Source organism: Zalophus californianus, chromosome 10 (assembly GCF_009762305.2).
Source record: "Zalophus californianus isolate mZalCal1 chromosome 10, mZalCal1.pri.v2, whole genome shotgun sequence".
NCBI lineage: Eukaryota > Metazoa > Chordata > Mammalia > Carnivora > Otariidae > Zalophus > Zalophus californianus.
In genome coordinates this window covers 50,415,792-50,442,643 of record NC_045604.1, presented here as the reverse complement: position 1 = coordinate 50,442,643, position 26,852 = coordinate 50,415,792, and the positions used below count along the sequence as shown (strand labels likewise).

General features: G+C 44.2%; 1 protein-coding gene across 2 annotated transcripts in view; it reads right to left on the bottom strand.

The window, feature by feature from the left end:
- ASTN1 (astrotactin 1) overlaps positions 1 to 26,852 on the bottom strand; it is a 306,052-nt gene that overhangs the window by 44,393 nt on the left and 234,807 nt on the right. For both annotated transcript variants that reach the window (XM_027613431.2, XM_027613432.2), the window contains exons 15-16: positions 25,029 to 25,133; positions 22,626 to 22,814 (exon numbers count right to left, since the gene is read on the bottom strand). In XM_027613431.2, coding sequence (XP_027469232.1) covers positions 22,626 to 22,814; positions 25,029 to 25,133 — 294 coding nt within the window. The remainder of the gene's footprint in view (positions 1 to 22,625; positions 22,815 to 25,028; positions 25,134 to 26,852) is intronic.

The following is a 26,852-nucleotide window of genomic DNA, read 5'->3' as shown; positions in this document are numbered from 1 at the left end:
GGGTCTACAGGAATTAACCCACCAAGGTTGCCAGGAGGCCAGTTCCTCTATGGTTAAGGGATCAGAAGTCCCCCCCCCATTGTGGGGAAACAAAACGAGGATTGAGAAAGGGCTCCACTGAGGAAGGCATGCCTGAGTCCAGGCCTCTGCCAAACCGAGCTGCCTGCCGGAGATGGCAGGGGGCAGTGGAGCAGGAACGTGGCTGACCCACTGGCTTCAGTACTAGAGCCACAGAGTCGCCGATAGTCCCATGGGATGAGAGAGGGGGAAGGAAGAGACGATGCTAAATTCATAATTAGTTTGCAACAACGTGCTTCTATGGATAGCTTTGTTGCATGACAATCGATCCAAAGACGTGGATGGTTTGCCTGATGGTGGCCTCTCAGGCATCCTTGTTGGTAGCATGGTTGTTCAGAGCAACATGGTCCCTATGGTCCCAAGGTGACCCTCAAGGCTGACAACCCAATTCTCCAGCAGTTGGGTGATCTTTTCATTAATATTAGGGGACAAATGGGTAGAAAAGATGCTGTTGACCATGCTGAGCTTTAACTAGTTCAAGTAAAAATGCTACACTAGTGGAATAAAATTCAATTTTGATCCCCCAGTCCAACCTTTCTAGTTACAAAGTATTTCTCCGTGAAATGCAACACTACTTGGGTTGTACTCGAAAGGGTGGGTGGTACATATAAATAGCAGCCTTTAAGGACCTTCATTCCACGTCTTGAATAACGATTTATAATACCTAGGGTTTAGTACTAAGAGAGTGCTAGGATTTCTAGATTCTTTTTTTATTTTCACAGAAAAGAGAAAAAGCAAATCCCTCCTAGGTATCAGCAAGACCCCTGGGTATCTTTCCCTTATATCAATCCTGAATCAAAAACCCATTGAGAAATACAGAAAATAAGTCACTCCAGATATATTAAGTCATGAATCCTATCTTTTTCTAAAGCTTGTAGCTATAGGATCTTGGATTTAATTTTCATTCCTATGGTAGCAAGTCTACTGGAGGACAATTCAATCTAATGTCAAATAAAACCACACAACGGAATGGATGTCTGCCCCTGTGTGCATGTGTATATGCATGCACACGTCCCTAACAAAACACAAATCTTCCCCCAGTGCCAGGAACTTAAGTGATGTCAAGGAAGCTGGGAAAAAGGGACTCCTTTCAAATGGTTGATAAGAAAATTCATCATTAATATTTCCACCCTGAGGCAATCCAACTGTACTTTCAGAAACAGTAGGAAGGAATGTTGTCAACAAGCAACCAATGCTGAAATTTTGTGTGTAGAGAGGTAAGTACTGATCTCAAGGTTGTCACCTTTATTTATTTATTATTTTGAGTGCAAATCTTTTTAGACCCTTCTTGTGCTTCTGTCTTCAGCCTCTCAGGACTTTCTTTCCATCAAAAAGTTGGTTGACATCAAGCAAAAGTCAAAAGACCCAAACTGGAACTCACTTCAATTTGACAGAGCAAATACTAAGTTATTGAATGTCTATTTACAAGGGAATGTGCAGGTCTTTTGAATATACCAAAATGAATTATGTGTAATCCCTACATTCAAAGGCTGTATTATCTTGTAGAGGAGATAAGACAGATATATGAAATTTAAGGGCTATTTTTTTTTAAAGAATCAGATAAGGACCAGATGATATCAAGATGATTAGACCAGGAAAGCTTTATTGAGGAGGGAGCCGCTGGGCGAAGCCATGAGGGATGAGAGCATTCTTTTTTTATTTTTTAATAAAGATTTTATTTATTTATTTGTCAGAGAGAGAGAGAAAGTGCACAAGCTGGGGAAGCAGCAGAGGGAGAGGGAGAAGGAGGCTCCTCGCTGAGCAGGGAGTCTGATGCGGGGCTCGATCCCAGGACCCTGAGATCATGATCTGAGCTAAAGGCAGACGCTTAGCCAACTGAGCCACCCAGGCGTCCCGGATGAGAGCACCCTTAATAACAACAGCTACTATTTATGGTAGGGGTTGGCAACTCTTTCTGTAAAGGGCCAAAGAGTAAATATTTTAAGCCCTGTGGCTCAAGCAATCTCTGAAGCAACTATTCAACTATGACTTCCTGGTGCAAAAGCGGCCACGGACAATCCCTCGGTGAACGGGCATTGCCCTGTTCTGATAAAATGTTATTTATGGATACTGGAATTTAAATTTTATATAATTGTCACATATAATAAAATGGCATTTTCCTTTTTATCCTTATTTTTCAATTATTTAAGGAGGCAGAAGCCATTCTTAGCTTGTGGGCCATGCAGACATAGATTTGCCAGTGGGTCAGAGTTGGCTGACCCCTGATCTCCTGAGTTCTCCCTAGAAATACAGTGCTTTATGATATGTGATCTTATCGAATTCTTACACCTGTTTTGTGGGGTAGATGTTATCAGTCCATTTCCCAGATATTGAAGTGGAGCTCAGAGGGCTTAGGTCATACCGATTTCAAAAGATCCTGCTTTGAACCACTAGGCCACACGGCCTCCCAGGAATGGTAAGGAGCTTATGGGAATGGTGGAGTTAATAAGTTTTCTTCAGCCAGAGGCATTCCAAAAATCTAAAAACTCTTTTAACAAATACAAGGGTTTGCTATCAAGGCTGGCTCACAGTGAACTCATTTTAAGATCTCTGTTATTGTCATGTTCTCTCTCTTCACAAGTCATGCGGGGAGTGGCTATAGTGTTTGATAACTTCTACTTTCCAGAATATAATATTCTCCTGTATTTGAAAGGAAAAGAACAGCCTTCCAGCATTTGCTCCAACCTCTGGACCCTCACTTCCCCCATGGCTGCCCAGAGCCTGAAGGTGGAAGGTCTTGCTAGCCCCTGCGGGTAATATGTATGTTTCAGTCATTGTCTCAAAGTTGCTAACTTCTCGGCTCACCATTCTGAGCAGCGATTCTCTCGCGCGTGGCTTCTCTACTTTCTTGTTTAACAGCAATATAATGTGCTAGAGAAGATGGAAGGAAAACAGCAGTTGCCATGTTCTCCCAGCACCTGTTAGGATGACATCAGGTGGTGGTCTCCAACCTTCTTTGATCACCTTCCTTCTCTGAAAGAGCCAAGTGTCTTTTACACTATCTGCAGATCATACTGGCTTGTTGGCTTCCAGATATGAAACCGACAGCTTCATGTGTCAGCATACATCTATTAAAGATCTGTCATGTGCCCAGCATCGTGCTATGGACTGTGGAGAGCTCTAAAGTTTAAGATACTGACCTCCAGGAATTTGCAATCTGTCTGGGATAGCAAGACTAACAAACATATAATAACAGTAATATTAATAACAGCTGTTCTTTATCAGACATCTTGGCACTCTACTAAACACTTTGTATATACTCTGACCAGTAAAAAACAAATTCAGAGTTAGTAAGGAGAGTATTATTCAAAAGGATTATTGCAAGGTGGCTGGGGGGTATATTACTGTAATATGAAAAGGGGATTGTTACAATAGGGAGAATGCTCTGGTGAGGTCAGCAAGCATCTCAAGAGTAAGGCAAAAAGAGTTTTCCTTTTACATAAAGCACTAAGCAAAGCTAGGAAGAACCAGGTGTGGGGAAGAAGTGTGAGGCCAGCCTATTCTCAGGAGGGGCAATATGCTCGTTCAGGCAGACTGTGGGCCAAAGTTCAGGGGTATAACCAAAGCTCGATAAGCAAGCATTTTGTTCTGCTCAATCACTGGAGACAAGCAGTTTAGGTAATCCATTATAGAGCAAAGAATGGGGATTTTGAGAATCTGTATCCTTCTCTTAAACAAAGGAGGCAACCATGAGTCTTATCGTCTCATGGGGAAGGGTAGTTCTCTGTGGTAAGCCATGTTCCAGAACATGAAGAATGACTGGATTTCTTCATGTTCAGGTAAGGTTCAACCCTGTCAGGTCTTCTTATCGACCTTCGTGGTTGGTGCTGAAATTGGCCCTACCTTATTGATGACAGGCCTGAGCAACATAGAGGGAAATCACTTTGCCCCAGGTCACAGAGCTCTAAGGGGAGGAGGTGAAATGTGTCCCTGGGCCTGGCTGACTCCGGGTGCACCATCAGTCCCACGTGGTGTGGTGGAGACAGTCAACATTAGAGGAGTCTGGAGGGCCAGAGAAGTCTTGGAAGGCTTCCTGGAGGACCACGTCTTAGGAATGGGCAGGAGCTGATGAGGTGGTTAGGGACAACGTGGATGATCAGGGCAAGGCCAACAAGGTCAAACAATAGGCGAAGGGGGCCAAAGAGGTCTTTAAAGAATTTCACTCTGTGACACAGACTTTTACATAAAGTGACACAGGTTGGGTAGGGCCACACTGAATGGGGCCCCTGATGAACCAGACCAGGAATCTTGGGCTTGACCCAGCAGCTAGGAGCAAGGTGTGGAGCACAGAAGTGGGTGAGGAAGATGAGGCAGGCAGCAGCGCAGGCTGACTTAGAACGAATGTCTGAATAAACGGGAGATCGGAAGCAGAAGCGACCAGCCAGGACGCTGTGGTAACAAGGCAGGCCTGGCGGTCTGCGCTCAGCCTAGGATGACAAATGTGTGTACAAGCATGAGGGGCAAACCAAGGGAGAATTGCAGGAGAAATACAAGGATTTGGTGCCTCATCTGGAGAGAAGAGGTTAAAGAGAAAGCTTTTGCCTTATCAGAAGCTGTGTAATAAGAACTCATGATTTTCCTAAGTAGATTTTTGTAGAACTTTTGTTTTTTGGATCCGCTCATAGCATTATTAAAAATAGAAAATAGAAAGACAAATAAAAAAGATGTTCAGGCTCTAACATGAATGAATAATCCAAGTGAAAGTTAAGCAGGTTTTCCCGTAAATCTGCAGAGAGCCTTTAGAATTCTAATATGTATTACAAATCTCCAAAAAGGAAATATTGCATGCAGTGTTGTCAAAAAATAATCTGAACATGGAATTCATGCCTTGCAGAGTATCTTGTTGGACTGGTATGCAACTGCACCGATTTTGGAAAAGAGCCTAATAGTTAACATTATTGAGGACCTACTATGGGCCAGACGCTCTAACAGCCTCAAGACTCCTAGTCCTCACAACGCTCTGCAATAGTCTCATCACCCCATTTTATAGATGAGGACACCAACGCTCAGAGGCTTGGAGTCATTCGTTCTAAAATCACTCACCCATATCGTTTTCCTCCTCACTTTGAACCCTGTTTCCTTCCATATCATAGAGAGATGAGGTCTTCAAACCCAGACTCTCTTGTTTCCTCCAGAACACCCCAATTACTGCGTTTTGCTGGGTTGCTTTCAACAGCTTTTGAAGGCCTCTCCTGGGATGCAAGATGTCATGCATCACGGGCCTGCAGATACCAGCTTCCCATCTATCGGCATCCACCTGCTGCCAGGGCTTCTGGTGGTATTCAGATTTTAGATGAGTGTTCCCCCTTTGTTCCCCCGAACCCGACATCTATAAACATGACAGCACAGGCAGGAAAGGGCACAATGAGCATCTCCAGCTCCTTAATGCAGGCTGGTGTGACGTGGGGAAGAGAAGGAGGGCACAGATAAGTTCTGACGTCTCATGCAGCCTGAGAATTAACATGCACCACACCAGTGCTCATAGCCGCTACCATCACAAACTGTTTAGTGTTAAATTTAGAATAAAAACCAATTAAAAGATAACAAGGAGACATATGCTCTGAATGGCAAGAATCAGAGTATTTACAGAAATCTGACCTCTGACTACTGCAGGGAAGCATTAGTAGGTTTTACAAACCTGAACCTCCCCACCTTCCCCCTGCCCATTCTCAACCTTCACCAACATCCGTAGTTCATCTCCCCCTTAGATGGCATTCCCAGGAAAAGCTACTGTGATGTGTGTGGCTGCAGTTCAGCTCCCCTCCACCCCGCCAAAAATGAGTCTTGCTAGGATGGACATTCCAGAAAGGTGGGTTTGCTGCCTCTGGATCCCCAGCCTTCAGCATCGAGAAGCAAACTGTACTGCCCACGAAGAACAAAAATTCTGCTACTCAGAAATCCACGTCAGCCTGGTTCAATGTCTGAGCCAAAGAGCTTTAAATTCTTGCTGTTCTACAGTGAAGGAAGTCTGCCCAGGGCCCACAGGCTCTCCATTTATGTCTACCTGGGAGATTTCTGTGGGCAAGCCTTGCATGGCTTACCCCATCCTCACCTTCCGCACATCCCAAGAGTCAGCTTTTGAGGGACATTTCCCAAATTGTTGTCACATCCACACAACACTTGACATTTCTTCCCCTTAGTCCAGACCTTCCACATTTCCCAATGGTCTACTCCAAAATTTTCCTGACGGTCAACCTATCTCTAGATTTGACATCTCCCAACTATCCTCTTCATTGTTACCAGGAGTATGCTTTTTTTTTTTTTTTTTAAGATTTTATTTATTTATTTGAGAGAGAGAACACGAGCTGGGTAAGGGTCAGAGGGAGAAGCAGGATACCTGCCGAACAGAGAGCCCAACCGGGGCATGCTCCCAGGCCCCTGGGATCATGAACTGAGCTGAAGGCAGACGCTCAACTGACTGAGCCCCCCAGGTGCCCCTGGATGTATGCTTCTAAAGCACAGTGGGGACATGCTTTCTCTCTGTTGCAATCCTTTAGTAATTCTCAAATGACTTTAAGGTAAAACTAAGGGAATTGGGCATGGCCAGCATGCCCCGTACACCTGTTCCGGGCCCCTCTCTAGCCTCACTTCCCCCTCATTTCCCACACCCCCAGGCTCCCTGTGCCTTGCTTTGCTCCGACTGAGACTGTCCTGGCCCCAGAGGCTGCATGCTAACATCCACTCCCCCGCCCACCCCCACTTCCCCCCAGCTCTCTGTCCAGGCAACGCTTCCTCCAGGAAGGTTTTCTCAAGCCTGCTCCAGTCTGGATTTGCTGCTTCCTGTTCTCAGGTCTCTTATAGCCCTTATCATACTATTATAATTTCTGGTTTACTGGACACCCTCCCATATATTTTATGAATGACTTGAGGGCTGGTCCTGGCTCTTACTCATCAATATACTCCCAACACTTAGCATAGGGCCTGGCACTCAATACACTTTTAGCAGCAGGTATTGAGTGCTTGCTAACTTGTAGACTGGAGCCCTCTCTCCAGGGGTGGGATGGCCAGCTAAGAACTGGGCAGAGTAAGGATTTCACCTTGTTTGCTATTATGCTAATAATGCCTAGCAATAATAGAATTGTTAAGAGTAGATTGTGTCATGTGCATCCTTATGGGACAGGGTGCTCATCCTGGGTCAGCAAGATGGGTAGATCAGAAATACAAAGAGAGGCACCTGGACGGTGGACAAGTGCCCAGAGCCCTCGTGGGTTTGAGCACACGGAGAAACAGACACAGAGCTCTGTGAGACTGGGATAGTCAGTGACCGAGCCTGGGTTCTGCCACTCTCTGTGGGACCAGTGTCTTCACACCACAGGCCCCAGGAACTCCCCTCTGGAATTAGGGGTGCTGGACTGCGGGGGGGCAAGAGAGTCCTCCTGCAAGGGCACATGGTCTGCAGGCAGATGTCCCCAGTGGGGAATGCTCTTCCAGCTCAGCACCACGAGGATCTGGGATGATACATGCGCCCTGCAGATACCTCGAGGGACACAGCTCTGGTTCGCAAGGTGCCTTTCTTGGTTTTCCAATTCAGAGTTACTGAGAATAGCTCACAAAAGACCCTTCACCAAACAGGATCATCATATGTAACCTACCTCTTCCCGTCATGAAGTGCTGAGAAATACGGTGTATGTGAAATATTAATCATTGTAAGTTACCATTATAATGATTTTTCAGGGCCTTTGCGGTGATAATATGTTATGATTCTCTAAGGGAACAGGGCAATGATGTTTGTCCGCTAATCTCCCTCCCTGCTCAGCAGGACAAAACACATCTGCCTGCTCTCTTCTTTGCCACAGTCTCCCTCTGATCCCCCCACCTCCTGGTGCCTCCTTCAAAGTCCCCTTTGTTGAGCTCCCCTCCACCTGCCACCTCTACCCGCTCTCTACCCGTGAGCAATTCAGGCCTTCGTCCTGGGCCCCCTCCTCTTCCCAGTCATCCTCCCTAGGTGAGCTCATTCATCCCAAAGCTTTAGATACCGGTTGAATTCTGCCGACTACCAGGTTTGCATCTCTTAGCACTGACCTCTCCTCTGAGCTCCAGATCTGCCTGTCCAACAGCCTACTGGACTCCACTTGGATGTGCCTATGGAGACTCAAAATCAACAAGTCTGCATGAATCTCTTTATTCCCCAACCTCCCCCAATCTGTTCCATCCCGTGCTGCCCACCCCTTAATTTGTAAATGGTACTTTGGCAGAGTCAGCCGCTCAAGCAAATATCTGGGAATTATGCCGATTCCTCCCACCCTCCTCCACTGTCCCCCAGACACCCCTGTCCTCAAGCTTCTCTGTTCCACAAACAAACCTGGCTCTGTTCTTTCCGCTCCCTGTCCATTGCCTGGGTTACTGTTTTAGGTCTCTTTCCGGTGTCCCTGTGCCCACTCCGGCCTCCCCTGAAGCTATTCTCCCCCCAGTGCAGGAGGGATCCCAGCATATCATCCATGTGACCCGGGCATTGGCCTCAGTGGCTTCCTTTCCAGCAGACCAGCTGGGGCTTTTGTGGCTCTGCATGGCCACGCTCAGCCTTTCCAGCCTCTAGCCAGGCTGCAGCTTCCTTGTTCATTCGGCTCCGACCCCACTATGCTTCCCCACCTCCTTGCACTGGCCATTCCCCCTCTGTGACGTGTTTCCTCCAGCTCCTCTCCACAGCTCAGCAAAGGTGTCCCATGCACACCTTCCCTGACGGCTCTCTCTCACGTGGGCACTGCCTCTGGCACCTGTTGTCATGGCCCCTTCCGCATTACCCTCCTAGCAAAGTTCCTGATACTTTGTTTACTCCTCATTTGCTGGTTTATAGTCTCCTCCATGAGAGCAGGTTTCCTGTCCTTCCTACCATGTTGTTTGCCCAACACCTGCACAAAGTGGAGACTCAATAATGATGAAAAAAACATAATGAAAGCATAAAAAAATAGGTGATGGAATTATAGGGGAGATTTTTCTGGGGTTTCAATATGCTTTGATGTTTATCTGTCGATCACGAATGACCTTTACCTGCCCAGCGAATGCAGGATACATAGTCGTATAAAGTCCCAACACATTAATTACCCTTGAAGACAGAGACTGTGGGCAGTTTGAAGGGATAACATCTCCTTTCTATTCAGCCCCTGTAAAAGGATGCAGGGGCCAGGAAAGCCAGGAGGCTGGGGTCTCCTGATACCCTCATCCACACTACTCTTATCAATATGGAATGTGAGCCCACTGTGAGCAGAATCTACAGCAACATCTATGGGGAGTTGCAAAGAAATGGGCCGAGTTCCCTGCTCTCTGAGGGAGGAGGCAGAGCCGACCGAATAAAAATACATAAAGTCATAAAGGCCCCCAACACATCAATATATATGGAACTAATTAGCACAGTCATCGACTGGATTTGTAATAAATTGATGGGAGGGGCCCCGGCTGTCAGCACAGGCAGCAGAAGCACACACGAAGAGCGACTTCATGAGCCGCCCCTGTGGAATCAGCCGACTACAGAAAAACCCCAAGGAACCTGAAAAATGTCAGAGGGGTCTGGGCTGTTGGTTTACCTGATTAGGTGGTTTTTCCCTGTCACTGGCACTCACATTTCACCTACAAAGCACATATCTTAACTGGCAGATTTACTGAGAAATGGAGCTGAGGAAATGCTTCTTTCCCCTTTTCTTTTTCTTTCTTGCTTTGTTAATTTTTTTTTTAATCAGCAAAAACAAAAACTCTTTAAGGTCTTTTTGGACCCGCTTGATTTTGCATTTCCCCTAGACGGAGGGCTCTTGTGGGGTCACCTTCTAACTAAGTGCAATGAACACTGTCCCTTGGCAGATTGATCAAGTCGGTGGGTCTTGTGTGGTGACGACTGAGCCAAGCTGCCTGTTCCCTTCTTAGGAAAGGGCCCAGTCTAGCCCAACAGTATCTCTCCCCAGGAGCCCTTGATGTTGCGAGGAGTCTTTCATTGAAAGCTCTCCACACGTGTCCCTGTGTTTCCCTCGTTCAGCATGTCCCAGACGCCTCGGGAGAGCTGCCACCATCGGCACGGACTCCTTGGTAGCTGACAGAACGTGCATTAAGCCTGCATGGAATGGGATAAACTCTCAAGGTGGAAAGTATGTTCCGGATCTGGCAATGGCTTCCTTTGCCTCTTCTGTGGGTCCCCCCTGAGGGCTCTCCCGTGCTGTCCCACAGATACTGACTCACCAAACGCAAGGAGAGAAGAGGTAAAGAAAGGCTGGCAGGCAGAGGAAACAGTCAGGCTTTACTTCAACATCTAGAATTCCACAGTGGGTTAGGAGCCCTCTTTGATTAACCACCGTACTCCTGATGCCTAGCACTGTGCCTGGTCTACAGGAAACACTCGATCAGTGCACATTTCGGAATGAATGCATAAACATCGGTACCTTGCAAAGGAACTCAGCCTTCCCTCGAGATGCTGCTAAACTGAGGTCTGCATGTCACTGACTCTGCCGGCAGCAACTTACTGGGAGTAAAGTCAAAGTGTACTTGAGAATTTTTAAGAGGGAAGTTGATCTGATCATAGAACTCTCTTCCCCTCATCGGTAATGGAGAAAGAAATGACGTATCCCGGAGCCTCTGTCTTTTGTAGCATTAATCATCTGTACTTTTTAGTTTAGCTGGCACTTGGGGCCAGGTCTGAAAATGATGTCAACTACTCTCATTTTTTTTTTTAATTAATTACTTACCTGATCCATTTCTTGCTGATTACTTTGACATTAGTTTTTCTAATGTATTTTTAAATTTTCTCTTTAACTTATACCTTCTAATAATTGAAACAACTTCCCAAGAGTTCCATGAGATTCGGGAAGACCGTCTCTGACAACAGAGGAAATTAGGAATGAACAGAAATGGCTAGTAGCCAAACAGATAAGCTCAGATGAATGGAGTTTGCTGATTTGTTGGTTTAGGTAAAAATGGTTTTATGTCTTGTGTTTCTGTTTAAGCCCAAGTTACGTGTTACATCTGACACATATCCCGCCCCCCCCCACCCCCACCAAGAAAACTTTCTGACTTGCTTTGTAAAAGAAAGGCAGCGTCAGGAAAAGTGGTCAAAGAAAGGCTGTTATTGGCTCCTAGAACATTAACTGGTAGCCAGAAATTTGGAATAACTCTCACAAATTGGAGGTCCACACATAGATTTACTCCACTTCCTAGTCTTACCTTGTGCTGATCATTTGGCTTTAATGTCTAGCCTATTCTTCTTCTTCTTTTTGTTAAGATTTTATTTATTTGAGACAGAGAGTGAGGGAAAGAGAACACAAGCTGGGGAGGGGCAGAGAGAGAGGGAGGAGCATACTCCCCACTGAGCAGGGAGTGGGACTCGATCCCAGGACCCTGGGATCAGGACCTGAGCTGAAGGCAGGCGCTTAATCGACTGAGCCACCCAAGCACCTGTCTAGTCTATTCTTCTAATGCCAAACTCCACAACATGACATTATCCCCCCGCCTGACACCCACAAAACACTCAAACCTGGAGATAAAGAGGAGGGATGATGAAAAGGTGGGCTGGTGCCAAGGGTGTCGGGGACAAGGTGTTCAAGGAGAGGCTATCTCAGACAATATGTTGTCATTTCCCTTGGAAAGGGAGGAAGAGAAAAAGTATGGCATTCACTCACATATTCGTTCCATCGATATTGACTGACGGACTGCTAGACGCTATGCATGGTGTTACACATTGCTGGAGATGGGGTAGGCATGGGGTGCGAACCCAGAGATGCATCGATGTTCCTTGACAGCAGACTGTCAATGGAAATCAGGACAGGAGAGGGGTCTAACAAGAACAGGAAACTCCTAACAAGTTCTCTCTCGGCCCCAACATCATCCACTTATGTTGGAACTGTAGCTGTAGATAGGACCAGCGTCCACCCCACCCCCACTCCGGGGGCCCAGACGAATTTGTGTCTGCATCTTCATGCAGGCAATGGAGCCAGACGGCAGAGACTTTGAATCGCAGGTAAAAAGGAAGGTTGGTACAACTGGACACATTCATGAATTTTCCCCCCTTTGTGGAATGCACCTGACAGCTCTTTTGCACTTAAAAGGCAGAAACACCCCGGCTGCTTATCAAAAAGGCTTCCCCAGGGATCCTTTTCCACAGAGAGCACATTCTTACAGCCCCCATCCACCTACCCCCATCAAAAAAAAAAAAAAAATCCCTCTCATACGGGTGGGAGAAATTGTGCTTATTTCCTGATCTTTTCCCAGCAAAGGGACTACAACTGGAACTGAAAATGGTTGCCAAAGGATGTGATGTGGACCCTGATTTTTGGGATGAAGATTTGGGCCCCCTGTTCCACTAGCCTGGTTAGTAGGTGATTTGTGACTCGTAAAATATACATCAGTGTTTCCATGAAGAGCGAATTTACCTAGGGCAAGTTTTATTGATATCACTTTGAAATTTTTATCAGTTACTATTTTGTCAAAAAATAATAAGCTGAACTGCAAATTTATTAAAATAATTCTAATAATAATAGTAATAACAATAGTGAGACTCACAGCTCATTGAACCCTTACTTACAGACTGCTAGACATTGTGCTTCATATATAATTACTATATTCAATCTTTACCCAATCCTCACTTCTATGATAAATACTTATAGCCCTATTTTACAGACATGGAAATTGAGGCTCACAGCCATTATGGAAACTTCGTCAGAGTCACAGATAAAAAAAATTTTGATGCAAATCTGCCTGACTTTAAACATTTGCTACAAACAACTACACTTAACTCCTTCCACATCAGTTGAATTAACCTATTTAGCCATGAGCCAGGCATTATTATATTCTGTTATCAGAAGTAGAAATCACTGGCCGAGGGTACAGTCACAGAACATTAGAAGTAGAAGGAATTCTAAGTATCATCTAATTCAGGTTTGTTATCATACAGGTGAGATTATTTTGAAGAGGGTTAAGTAATTGACCGAAGGCCATCTGGCTAATGGCTCAACTGAGACCAAGAACCCAGGTCTCTGGATTCCCCACCCAGTGCTCTATCTCTCAACATGCCACCTTAGAGTAAGATGGGCAATAGCGACGTATTACCACTTAAGAAACAAGTCACTCATCCCCAAAGACACGAAAACCCCAAGTGATGTCGAGTTCAGATTTTCACATTTGATGTGGAATGTCCCTTTGTATCACCATCTGTCTTGCAAATTTACTTCCAACCTTTTTTTTTTTTTTCAGAGATAAACTATCAGTTGTGGAGTAGAGCACATAACACTGAGATAAAAGTGCTGGTAGATACACGTATTGTGCCTTATGCTTATTTCTCTTGGGTCTATATCACCACAGCCATCCCACCTGAGCACTGATCTACAGGCTGGATAAGAAGATGGGCTAATATAGCGCTATATATTAACTATACTGGAATTAAAAGTTTTAAAACAAGAGGATGGGTAAACACATTGGTCCTATCTCAGCTTGCTGAATCTAGGAAACAGAACAAGTTTGGAGAAAGTAGGCTTTCTCCTCTTCATCTGCCATCAGAGAATACAGGCTCATCTCTTCTGCACAGTCCTATTGGGTATCAGTCTGGTATTTACCAAGTAAATTTATAGACCTTACTAGAAGCATTATGCTAGAAACTATGAGAATTAAAAAAAATTATGAACCCTTTGCATTTGTTATTTCCTCTGCCTGGATGGTTCTGTCCCAGCTCCTTCTTGTCTTCTCCAGGTCTTAGCTCAACCTCACCCCCTTATCACCATCACTGAGGCCTTTCTGCAGCCGCCATCTTAATCAGCTCCCAATCCTGCAGCCAACTTCTATCACATCATCTGGTTTCAGTTTCTTCATAATATCTCTATCTAGATATTATCTCTATCTAGATATAATTATATCTAGAATTATTGCTTTCATTTATTTGTTACCTGCCACTGTCTGTCTCTCTTCACTAGGATATAAGCTCCGTAAAAGCAGGAAACTTTTCTGTGTCATTCATCATTAAATGCCCAGTGCCCAGACCAATGTTTAGATATAGAAGGTGTTAACTAAATGAATGGGTAAACCCTCTTCCAAGAAGCAATCTATCAAGTTGTGAGGGCAAAGCTTACATGTCTGGAGTAGAAAATAATCCAGAATACTATATAATTAACTACTAAATTGTATGTGCATGCATGATATGTCACTCTTGTCAGGCCCATAATTATATGAAAGGAATTGGGCATCACTACCACAATTGTCCCATTAACTAAAATGCTAGCCCTATGTTAAAATATGAAACGCTATAACCATTAGTGGTTTCCACAAGAAAAAAAATGGAAGCCTCTTGAATACTAATTAAAAAAAAAAAAAACCCTAGAGAATGCTTGAGACAGTAAGATGAGAAGAGTGTTGCCTACAGTACAAAGTTTAGAAAAATCAGCTTATCACCTTTAGCCCTCATTGCTGGCATGTTTCCAATTCCCTTCAGTGCTTGAGGGCTTAAGACTGTTCAATTCTGCACACAAGCCTACCGATCAATGGCTTAATCAGAGAAAAGTCCTGGTCCAGAGTGAAAACCATTCAGTCTAGTCCTCTTATCTGTGACACTCCTCTGTGGGGATGACACCAGGACATACCCCTTGAGGCCACCATGCCGTGGCTCCAGCATTAAAGTTTCTGCATTGGACAGGACAAAGATGATGAGGGAACCCATTCCCTGTTCATCTTTGAGACAAGTCTATCACCTTCCTGTTCAAAATGGGCTCTTGGATTGGCAGCATTGGCATCAAGTGAGACCTTGTCAGACATGCAGAATGTCAGGCCCCAGCCAGACTTACTGGATCAGAATGTCCATTTTAACAAGATCCCAGGTGATACATATGCACGATTAAATTTTGAGGAACGCTGCCATATAGGGAAATAAAAACGACTCCAGCAACTGTGCCATCATCACTGATCGTGGCCCCCAAATCCCACAGTCAAAAATCCAGGAAACTCAAGGGGAAAAAGGCCATGGATCCACTATGAAGTCTAACCAGGGGTGACATCTGGCCTTGTTGAGTTCATCTTAGACCAGTAGCATGGCTTCATTTATGTCTTGTTCCCACCTCCATCTTGTTAACTTACCTTCCTACTTTAATCTCTTCTTGTGCCATTGGCAGGCAAAACGGCATGTAGCTGTCCCCAATATATCTCAGGAGGTCAAGGCATTCTTCTTGTCCCGGTTCTGCCCCTGATAGTTATGTGTCTACCTGCAAGTCATTTAAGCTTTCTGAGACTTGATTTCCTTATCCATAAAATAGGGAGGGTAAGACTTCAGGATTCAATGAGTAAAGGTATATAACATGCTGTTTGGTAAGATTATTCATAATGATGTCTTCCTTCAGCCTACAGATCCAGTTTACTCTGGACTCTGCATCAGAGCCTAGGGACTTGAGGATTCAAATTAAACCTCACCCATATGTCTCGGAAAGCTTAGCTCCTTTTCAGAGCCTCTGTTTATGAGACCACCAGGCTCAGCTTCAGCAGCACCTTCTCCAGGCCTGTCTGCCTGGGAAAGCCTTAGAGCAGCTATTTCCTCTAACCCTAAAGTCCCTCTCTGCTCACTACAGGGCTTTGCGTATAGCAGGCCCTCAGCAAATGTTTGAGGAATGAATGAATTAATCATATAAAGAAAATAGCTATATGCCATAATTGCTTTGCCACTGGAGTGCTAACTTCACTGTTGTAAACGTGCATAAAAAGAGCCTTTGGAGTTGGCTTGCAACCCTAGGGTTGTAAAACACAAAACATAATAGAAAGGTAAGTTATTACTCTTTGTTGGATTTCTATGTTGCGTTCCTGAACTTAATCAGATTTTTATGCCATTTACCACAATTATGCAAGTCAGCCTACGAACTGTACCATCAAGTGCACAAGACTGGGTCTCTGCTGACCAGCACTCACAGGTCAGGCTCAGAAGGATGACTGCTGATCCAGCTATTGTTTCTGCTTCAGCCATAGCAGAGATCTATTCATTATTCTGGGGAGAGGGACCAATGGAGTCCGTCTTGGGCTCTATCCACCCAAAACCAAACTGATGGAAAGTGGAAAAAAAAAAAATCGATGGAAAGTGGAAAACATGGCGTCCTGTGTGGTAGAAATACAATGCCATCTAGGTGGCTTACTTCTTCCTTTGCCTCTAATTTGACTTAAGACTTCTTGGAGCTAGAGGGTCATCTTACGGAGAAAAAAAAGAAAAAAACCCTCAGCTTTGTATCATGGAAGAAGAGAAAACTGTTCTTCTTAGCTTTCCCCATGGAAAGGAGGCAACAGGCTAGAAACAAACAAACAAGCAAAAATCTAGTGGATTATGGACAGAAAGTGCTGCGGAAAAGAAGTTTCCTGATAGCCACTTGTCAACCCAGACAACTTCCCTGATGTGCACCAAAATGGCAAGAAAAGATAATGACAAAGGTCAGATCTGAAATAACAATGAAAGTGGTATTGGAAAAGGAAAGGAAGAAAGCCCTGAGGAAATCCACTCCTGAACGGAGTATTAAAAAAGAGAGAGAGAGAGAGAGAGAGAGAAGGAAAGAAAATGTATTGTGCTTAGTGTGTCAGGTGGTAGATTAAAATTAAGCCCTTGGAAGTTCTTATTTGAAGAAGATTCCCTTTTTTTGTTTTGGTCACTTCTTTGGAATCTACAGATCTATAGCTCTTTATTAGTTTCTTCTGAAGTAAGAACAAAATAAAAAATTCATTCCTTCCAAAACAGTGGATGCTAATTATATGCCAGGCACGGTGTCAGGGATGAAGACGCAAATACTAATAAGACATGATATTGTTTTGCACTTCCTCCCAGATTTCTATCCAAAGTTCAGCTCTCTGTGGGTAATAATTGTACGCTTTGTTTTGGTTTTGGTTTGGTTTTTTTAAGTCAACTTTGTAAGTCTTCACTCAAGGTAATACAAACTTTGCAGAATATATTTTTTCAATGTGTTAAAAGGGTTTGATTGTAAAAGTGGCACATGCTTATTGTGGGAAAAGCAATACAGAAATTTCTAGTACAAAAAATAAAAGTCTCTACCCCATAGCCCTAATCTTGGAGCAAACAGACAATTTGTTCTCATATATATATATATATATATATATATATATATACACACAAATAAAGCTATTTTGAGATTATATACATATGTTTCTCTCTATATATATTTTATGTATATATACATATACATATTGTATACACACATCCATAGACATATTTTTAGTGAGACACTAGAAGATTATATATATATATTTATATGTGTGTATTGGCATATATTTATAAATATAGTTTTTAAAACAGATGAGACCCTAATATATCTACTCTTCTGCAATTTGCTTTGTTCACTTCCAAATGGCTAGGAATAGAATATGTCTGGATGGATACACAGTCTACTGGTAGCAATGGCTGCCCAGCTGCCTCTGGGGAGCTGAACTCGATCACCGGGAAGTAAGAGTGGGAGGAAGATTTATTTTTCATTTGTTCTGTTTTACACATTTCGAATTTTTTAAATAAATCATCTTGTTAAACTAAAAAAAAAGGAGAGAACTATGGTAAGTGCTGTCCAATCTGTTATCACAGGAGACAGTCATGCAGGGCAATGACAACAGAGGGAAACGGGAAGAGCGCCGCCAAGGGATAGATACAAGGGGCTGGGAGAGGCAGCGAAGACCTCCGCCTGGAGCGTCAAGGGAGGTGTGGTGGATGGGGTGGCATGGGAGCTTCCCTCGTCTGGATGAGCAGGAAGGAGGGGATGGTAGAATGGAGGGAGAATAGACAACAAGGAAGCACAGGCATATAGGCTCTGGGGTGTGGCAAAGGATCAAAGCCCTCTTCCAAACATTGACCCTGGACCCAGACCTGGGGCCTGACACTGGGACAGAGTATCACTTAATTGTAAATGGTAATCATAGCCAGGAAGACAAACTTGCTGATTCTAAGGAGCTAAGAAGAGAGGGAAATCCTCCCAGACATTAGGCAACTGAACAGACACCTAAGAAAGGGGAAAAACAGAGAACCCCATGAGGAGACAAGACTGGGACCCAAGAGTCAATTTCTGCGTGAGATGGAAGCTTAGTGGTAGAGACTAGAGCGTATCCAAGGCCTTAGACTGGGGCAGGGAGGGAGGCCCTGGGCCTTCCACCGTCTGCAAGCAAATGCAAGGGCTTGGGATTGAGAGCAAGCCACCTCGTATCAGAGTAGAGGATGCTTGGCAGGCTGAATAATGGCTCCCAAAGATGCCCAGGGCCTGATCTCTGGAACGTGTGAATGGCAAAAGGAACTTTCCTGATATGTTTAAATGAAGACTCCTGAGATGGGAAGATTATCCTGGATTATCTGGGTGGGCCCAGTGTAGTCCCAAGGGTCCTTATAATAAAGAGGAGGCAGGAAGAGTCCTGGCAGACAGCTGGGTGACTCAGAGATCAGTGACGCACCTTAAAGATGGAGGAGATGGCCACAAACCAAGGAACCCAGGTGGTCTTGAGAAGCTGGGAGGGGCAAGGAAGGGATTCTCCCCTAGAGCCGCCAGAAGGAGCTAGCTTACTGACCCCTTGAGTTTAGCGCATTGAAACTGGGTTTGAACCTCTGGCCCCCAGAAGAGTCAGGGAATACATTTATATTTTTTGAAGCCACCTAGTTTGTGGCGGTTTGTTACAGCAGCCCTAGGAAATTAACACAGGGAGCGAGGTCACGCTCATGTCGGGAAGGCAGGGGGACTTAATGAAGGGCTTCGAGCTGAGGAGTCATATGATTAAGTGGCATTGTAAGAAGATAACTGTCATGCAGAATAGACGAGAATGGCAGGAAACCGAAGAAAAGGAGACACATGAGGAAGCAGTTTCAGTTCTTATGGAAGCTGATACTGTAAACTCATACAACTTTGGGAAATGGACAGGAGAAGACACCTGTTGGAGAAGCATTTAGGTGGTAGAAAGAATAGCACGTTGTAAATGGGTGAACGTGGAGGATGGAGGGAGGACAGCCTCTAGAAGGACTCCTCATTTTGTGTGGTGACCCCTCAACGTAGTGAACAAATCCACTAGTGGATACAGAGAAAAAAGATGGAGACCACTGATGTCCCTGCAGAATACCCAGGTAGAAATGCTCAACACTCAAGGGAAAATAAGGTCTTGAGTCTCAAGGGAAGGATTAGAGATGGAGGTTGAGGTGGACATAGGAAAGAATCCCCCAGCAACAGTGAAGAAGAGCTGAACATTACAGATGAAATTCTGAATGTTCAGAATTGCTTATATTCTGAAAATAAGCAAAATGTAAATGATTTCTTTAGAGGAATAAAGGGAAAAAGGAATGAGAAATAAAGGCCAAAGATTTATGAAGAGAATCTGGAGAGAATAGAATCGGGGACATCAAGGGAAGAGAGAATTTTTGAAAAGACAGACCTGGTCAAGAGGGACGAATTCTTCAGCTGACATTGATAAAACGATCACCGAATAGAAAAGTGAATCTCTGATTGGGAAGCCCTTGATTTCCTTCTCCAGAGCTATTTCTGTAGAATGAAAGGAGTTGAAAAGCAAATAATAATAATTTGAAGAGTGAAAAGAAGTTGAGGAAGTAGAGAAAAGATGCATAAACTACTGGCTCAGGAAGTTTCATGGTAATATGTTGAAAGGTAACAGTGGTAAAAGAGTCGCATGTTTATAAAACTATTATTTGGGGGGAAGATAGAAGGTTGGCGGAGGGATAATTCAAGTGGTTGAAGGGTTGTAAAGATGAAAGATGAAGACACTATTGAATGAGTGGGGTCCAAGAGGAAGCAGACAGGGGTAGAGGCTGCTGTACACGTGGAGAGTTTAGCCTGAAGAGGAAGGAACTCATTACATTTTCTGAGGCATGAGGGCAAAGAACAATGAGAGCAGATAAAAGTCAGGTTAGCAGTGGAGAGAGGGGAGGTTGGAAAATTTCAGTTCTGATAGTCCTTATTTTCTCTGTAAAAAAAAATAAAAATAAAAATAAATAAGAGAGGCTAATCTTAAGCAATGGAAATGGAAGTTTATTTTTCATAGGCTTCAGTCAGACTTACTGAAAGACAGATGTTCCTAAATGTTGGTATGGCCAAACCATATAGTGGTAGTATGACAAATAAGTGCATGATGGATGGAAGGCTGCCTTCTGAGGATCTGGCCAAAAATATCCATCTGTGAGTGTTCATCAGTCAGGCAGAACTAGAGCACTCTGCATGTCTGTAATCAAACCCACTTGGCAAGTTCCCGCATCAGAAGGGCTTTTCCTACCATTCCCACAGCTGCCACCACCCCTGCTCCCACCACCACCAATAACCACAATAAACACCTGTTGGGGGCTTACCATATGCCCCGCTCTGTGTCAGACCCTGGGAAGTTAAAGTTGAGGAAGGCATGGAACCTACCTTTGAGAGATTTTGTAGTGACTTGTGGAGAGAAGAGGACAATCTTGACTCTAGTGCCTGACAAAGGTGCTCACATAAAGAGGGGCTCACAAACTATCAGAGCTGGAAGGAACCACAGAAGGCATTAGAGATGAGGTCCCGACAGTGAACTAAGCAAAAGTCACCCGACCAATGCCAAGAGACCCAACCTGTAAGTCCTGTGTATTTTCTACTTCATTTCACCCCTAACAAGCCTCCTTTCCTATTCAATCTGTGAGCAATTTTAGGTGCAAAAATAAATAACAGAGGAACCCTTTTCACTAGAAGGTTTTGAAAGTCAGAGCAGGCAAGAACATATCATCAAAGGACTCGAGTCCAACAAGATGTCACTTTTATGTCATGTTGTCACCACTAGTGTATAAATCCCATTCTGGAGCAATCCTCTCAGAGTGCAGAAAAGTGGAAGAAAATCTTCCTTTGTTTTATGTATTTATAAGTCTTCATCAGTTAGCATACTTCACGCTTTTGGAAGAAAAGGAAATTAGCGCCTAGGGAGGAGAAAACCATTTAAGAGTACTAAGCAGACCAAACAATAAAAGGGAGAAACTCTATGTGACACAGAGTAAGAGCTGGGAGGGGGGTGGTGGTATACATGGACAACTGAGAGAGATCTAAATAGACATATTAAAATGTTCGAGTATCTTCTAAGATCAATAACAGGCAAAGGGTTGTATACAGAATACTTAGGAGAACTAAAGTCACCAGAGGGAGTGTGACAAAATGAACTCCTCCTTGGTAAGAATGGCTTGAGATCAACGTGGGGAGGGCACAGTGCCAAGGTCAGGGATACATCTCCCTCCTGGGCTCAGTGTAGAACTTCAAGGATGCTGCAACCCTCGGGATAGAAGCAAGGAATAGAACCAGGGGTTCTGGGGAAGGTCAGACTCATTCCCCAGCAGTCCCAGAACCTGGCCATCCCTGAACCCCTGGCAAACAGAAACGGGAGGAATTAGCCTTTTGGTTCAATCACTAAGCTCTGGCATAGAAATGTAAGAAAGCTTCGCCAGCTGGAACTGGCCTTATCTACATTTGCTTACATGACACTCCTTTCTTGGCAAATTGGAATCAGAACAGAATTTTCAGAGACGGAAGTTTGAAAGGCTACTAGAAGCCTGTGATTGCGTCTTTGAGTTTAGGGGAATCAGGGCTTGGAGGGAAATGCCTGCAACAACTGGAGCCCAGATACAAGCCTCTTGCTTCTTCTGGAAGGAAATGCCCCGCCGCAAGAGAGGGCCTCGTGCCTCTGCTAACCTCTTGAGCAAGACAAAACAGAAATTTGTATGGAGCTTAGACAGTCAAGAGCATCTCAGGCATGGGGGCAAATTTTCCACCGCAGCATTGCTGACACAGAGGGTCCCTCATTGCAGAGGGACTCTTGATCATTAAATCTTAGGATGACCTACTTCTTGAGTTTCCATTGCACTAATTTCATCGCTTGCCCTTTAGCAACTCACACATCCATAACTTGGCCTCATCAGAATGCTACGAGGGTAAGTCAGAAGAAATTCCATGAATGGCAATTCTACATCAGTCTTGGTTGATCAGAATACATATTTGCCAGCCAGTACTCCTCCCATACCAGAAGGTGAATTCAGAAGGTTTGAATAATTCCAATTTCTTATACGTACTTGGACTGAATACTAACTTGCTATCCAACAGTGGACAAAGATTTATTTGTAAGGCTGTTATCCAGAGCTGTATAAACACTTGAGCCTATGGAGATTTCCTCTTAGCACAAATCAGTGGGGAAAAAAATGCGCCTAAAATCAGGATAGAGTGAGAAGAGGTTTGCTCTGTGGTTATTGGAAGGGGTTGCCAGCCAGGGAGGGCGGAGGCAGGACATAGAGGGGGAGACTGTGACACTTTCCTGCTTCTCCCCTGTTCCACAAGAACAGTCGAACGCTTCGCCCTTGCTATGAGAGCAGAATGCATAGGGCCTGGTAAAAACCTTTAGAGGACCCTGTCCATGATAACTAACACAGTGACCATACACTTTTGACCCCATCCTGTATCTAACGTTTCCCCAAACACCCCAACCTTGGCAATTTTAAGGATGCGCACAGAGCATTGAGGCAACATCTGAATTAGTCCTTCACCAACAGACTCCTTTGGTTTGGTCCCATGATTCGCACCTAGACAGCCATACCTGCACGGGGTGTAGAATCGGCTGGTGAGCTCATCACTCACCTTTGCTGATGTCCTCATACTCCAGCCAGAGTCGCCGCTGCACCTGCTTGTTTGGGTACCAGATGGAACAGGACTCCTCAAAGCCATAGATAGCTTCCTGGATGTAATGGTTGCCAAACTGGTCCAACAAGGCCACAAAATCCCCACGCGATGTAGACCCATCCAGGGAGTGGAGCGCATTGCTGAGGGCTATGGAGAAACATCACCCAAGAGTAAGTGAGGACTCACAGGGTGGGTACCTGGATTCCTGGGCCATTCGGCCTCTAAAGCGGAAGCGCCCATGTGGCCCAAAGCGATGCTGGAGAGCTGGCTGGACCTATCAGCTGAACGTTTCCAGTTAGCCAAATCAGACATTTTCGCTCCTCAGTATCTCTCAGGCCAGTTGGTTATGTTGTTAACTTCGTGCAGGCAGAACACTGCCAAATCTAACTCCCTGCTTAAGTCAATGTTACTTTTTTCTTTTTCAAATCGTAAGTCATGACCTTAAATCAATTTAATGAGCTCAAATAATGGCGTTTCAAAAAAAAAAAAAAAAAGAATAGCATAGTCCAAAATAGAAACACAAATACCAGCAAAGAACATTTCACATCGTAAAATGAAGTCCTGCTTCACCAAATTTCCATTGTGTGTATGTGGGAGTGTGCATATTTCAAGGTCACGGTGTAAAAAAAGTGTATTCTAACCATGGGTAGTGACCAAAAGAATGTCTGGAAGTAGAATATTGCCTCTGGACATAGACACTGGTATTGGGAAGATAATGGAAGAAGAGGAGTGAGAAAGTCACTCATATACTGCTTATATTTATTTCAGAAAATCAAAAGTATATGGACAGGGAGCTGGCAATTCTGCTCGCCCCCCTCCCGCCCCCCCTGCCAAATCTCCATAGATTTGCTTTTCCTGTTGAGGAGAATTATACTGGTCGGAAGGATAGCCCATGACAAATTTTCCAAATCCAATACCTTCTGAATCTGGCCAGTTTTAGTTAGCCTTCCTGTGTACACACCTGTGTCCTATCAGGACAAGGCAGAGCCTGGCCCGGGCATGAGAGCCCGAGTGCAGAAGTTCACATCACCTGTGGTGTCTCGGATGGCTTTGAAAGGCACATGGCAGCAGTGACAATCCCACTGTTAAGCCCCAGTGCGCACAACACCTGTGCCGGGAGCAGGCTCAGCATGTGAACGGGGCAGAGTCTCCACCGCTACGTCTTCCTAGAATGAGGAGCTGCTTCATTCTTTCAAGGCTTTTCTGTGCCAGCAGAGTTTACTTCAGTAAAATTCCCCATCCCAATCCCTTCTTGCCGAGAACTCTTTCAGGTTAAAATAAACAGAGTTCTGAGTGCCCTTGTGTCCTATGGAAATGTTCTACATCCTTAATGCATTTTCTTTCCCTATGCATAAAGCTTTACCTTTCGTAAGTATGTCTCGCTTCCTCTTTATAATCCTGCCCCCTATTTTTATTTCTCTCCTATCGGTGCTGAGGCTCCACCTCCCTGTTGCTGACCTGAAGATCCCTCTCCTTGTCTTGTCATCCCATGCCAACAGTATCATCTGGCTCTAGTTACCTTCTCATCCAACACAGAGAAACCAGACTCTAAAGCATAAAATTCCCATCTGGTACATTCTTTAGCTGGCTTCACAGGAAGGAGTTGAGTAAGGTTCTCCTAGTCCAAGGGGATGAGTTGAAATGGAGAAGTATACCTGCATTAAGGCCTTATTTGTAGCAACTAATTTTCCCATCTGCAAATTGCACATTAGGATGGCTTAAGTGCTAGGAAAGACTTGATTCAAGGCATTTACCACTCAAATGTAAAGAATACTTGTACAAGGCGCCTCACTGTTCTGGATCAATTTGTCCTGGTTTTTGGAATTCACTGTTCCTTAACTTATTAGGTATCTAGCTCTCTTGCCTATCGTCTATCTATATTTCACTCACTTGATGTTTAGGGACCATAAAAGCTGTTTTCTATCCCCTCCCCGCCCCCTCCTCTTTCTTGCTCTTTTTCCATATTTCTTTCATTGTATGAAAAGTCTAAGTGATGCTCTTTGCATTTGGAAGGTTTTATTCTGTCAATTTATAAAAAGTCTGCTTTTGCATATCCTCTCTGTACACTGTGTGACCCCAGGAAGAAAGATAAAGTAGGTGTTTATCTTCAGCGGCCCCGCCTTGCCCTTCTCATCACTTCTATAGTCCAAGATAAAACTTGCAATTTAATCTATCTTTAGACAAGGATCCGATTCCAGGTGTTTGCCCTTAAGGGTGAAATCTGAGTGAATAGGTTCTGTATCTCACGAAGTGGCTAGATTTTCGACTGTATCTGCAACAATGGGATAAAAGGCTTGTGCCCTTGGAAAGGCTCTCCACGCCCCAAGAGCAGGGGGAGGGACAGCTTGCTGCCGTGCTCACCCTGAGAGACCGCCACTTGGTTGAGTTTGATGTGGTACATCACAGACCGGACCTTCCAGTGCTGCAACACGGGGTATCCAGACACCTCACTGAAGTTCACCATCCCTGGGGACAGAGGAGACGCGGGCTCAGTGTGCGCGATTGATTCACAGGTCCCAAGTCTACCGGGTTAGCAGGTGTCATTGTGAGAAAACGAGAACGTGTTCTTTGATGGAGAGAATTTCTGGAATCACAGTGACAACTCTCACTTATTGAATCCTTCCCCTGTGGCAGACATTTTGCTAAGAAGTCATTTGATCATTGCAAGATAGGTGTGATGATTTGCACTTCATAAACGGGGACACTGGGGCCCAGAGAGGGTGTTTGCTTAAGGGCCCCAGGCCACCAGGTGGAGCCAGGATGGAGTTCCAGATGTATCTGAGACAGGGTGGGGTTTCTAACCATTCTATAATATTCCCTTAGTAAATTTATATGAAACTCTAGGCTTCCTGTAACACACATGAGTTCTACTCTTTTTAATAGCTATAGTAATTGACTCAGCTCACGTACCTGATAACATTGATTTTTCTGTCCCATTTAACTGATTTGTGTTCAGTATTTAAGTTTTAATTACTCTGAAGCTGATAATGCTGATTTCTTCCTCTCCAGGGGGGACGGGGTCAGTGTGACTCAGTCATTAAGGGGCAGGGTGGCCCTGTAGGGACAGCCATCTATGTGCCAGACACTGTAATAGACACTTTATTTGTGGTTTCCCTTTTACCAATGGGAGAACTGAGAAGCCAAGGTACTTGTCCAAAGTCATTCTCAATAAACACATCCCTGTAGCTGCTTAGACATGCTAAAATGGGCTATTCCTACTTGAGCACTGTGGAGAAAGAGTGGCGTCCTGTTTGAATTCTAGTCATCACCTTGCTAAGCTTGGAAAACCAATTTTAGCTTCATTTCTATGCCTAATGTTTGCTATGTGTATAAGTTAAAGGAATAAATATATATGGGTATGCATGTGTGTAAATGCGTATATATGTATATAGGTAAATAGAATGGCAATATGTATAGAAACTTTAGATAATACTGTGTATAAATATAATGGCAATAATACATACCTACTGAATTATCCTGCCATTGTGACCCATGCCTCCTTCAGGCTAAATCAACTAATTTAATACATAAACTGGATGAAGAGGGGGAGGGATTAATTAGCTGCTTGTCAACTCTGATCAAATTAGCTGAGTAACTGCCAAATTTCCATTTCGGTGTGAATCATACAGGAATAATTATCGGTAAGGCAAAAAGCAAAAAGGTCAGAAGGGGTGCTTAGGGAATCAATTGCTTAAATTTCATCTTGGGCAATCAAAGATAAGTTACTTGAAACTAAAAGAAGATTTTCAGTACCTTTTTTCTTTCAAATATTCTTCTTTCAGGGCGTTAAGCTTTGTGACAACAGTTATACTACTACATACTCTGGTTTTTCATCTTTAGGTTAATTTTAAAAGCATATAAATGAAACTCGAACTTTACAGGATTAACCCCCCAGTCACATACCTCAAAGGCACATTTCATTAGGGCATAAATGTGCATGATTTGTGGAACTATTGTACATAACGTGCCTTCTCTAGTTACGTCAGCTCACCAGCTTGCTGTTATTTCAAAAAGTCTATTAATTAAAAAAAAATAGCAAGCCCAATCAATGAAGACTTTTCAGCATACTGGAAAACATTCCCTTTAATGGAGTTGTTTCCTAGTGGGAAAAGAAATGGGCAGGAAACCAGGAGGCCGGGTTGCTGGAGGGGCAGTTTCTGCTGCCAGCCCCCGGCTGACTTCCTC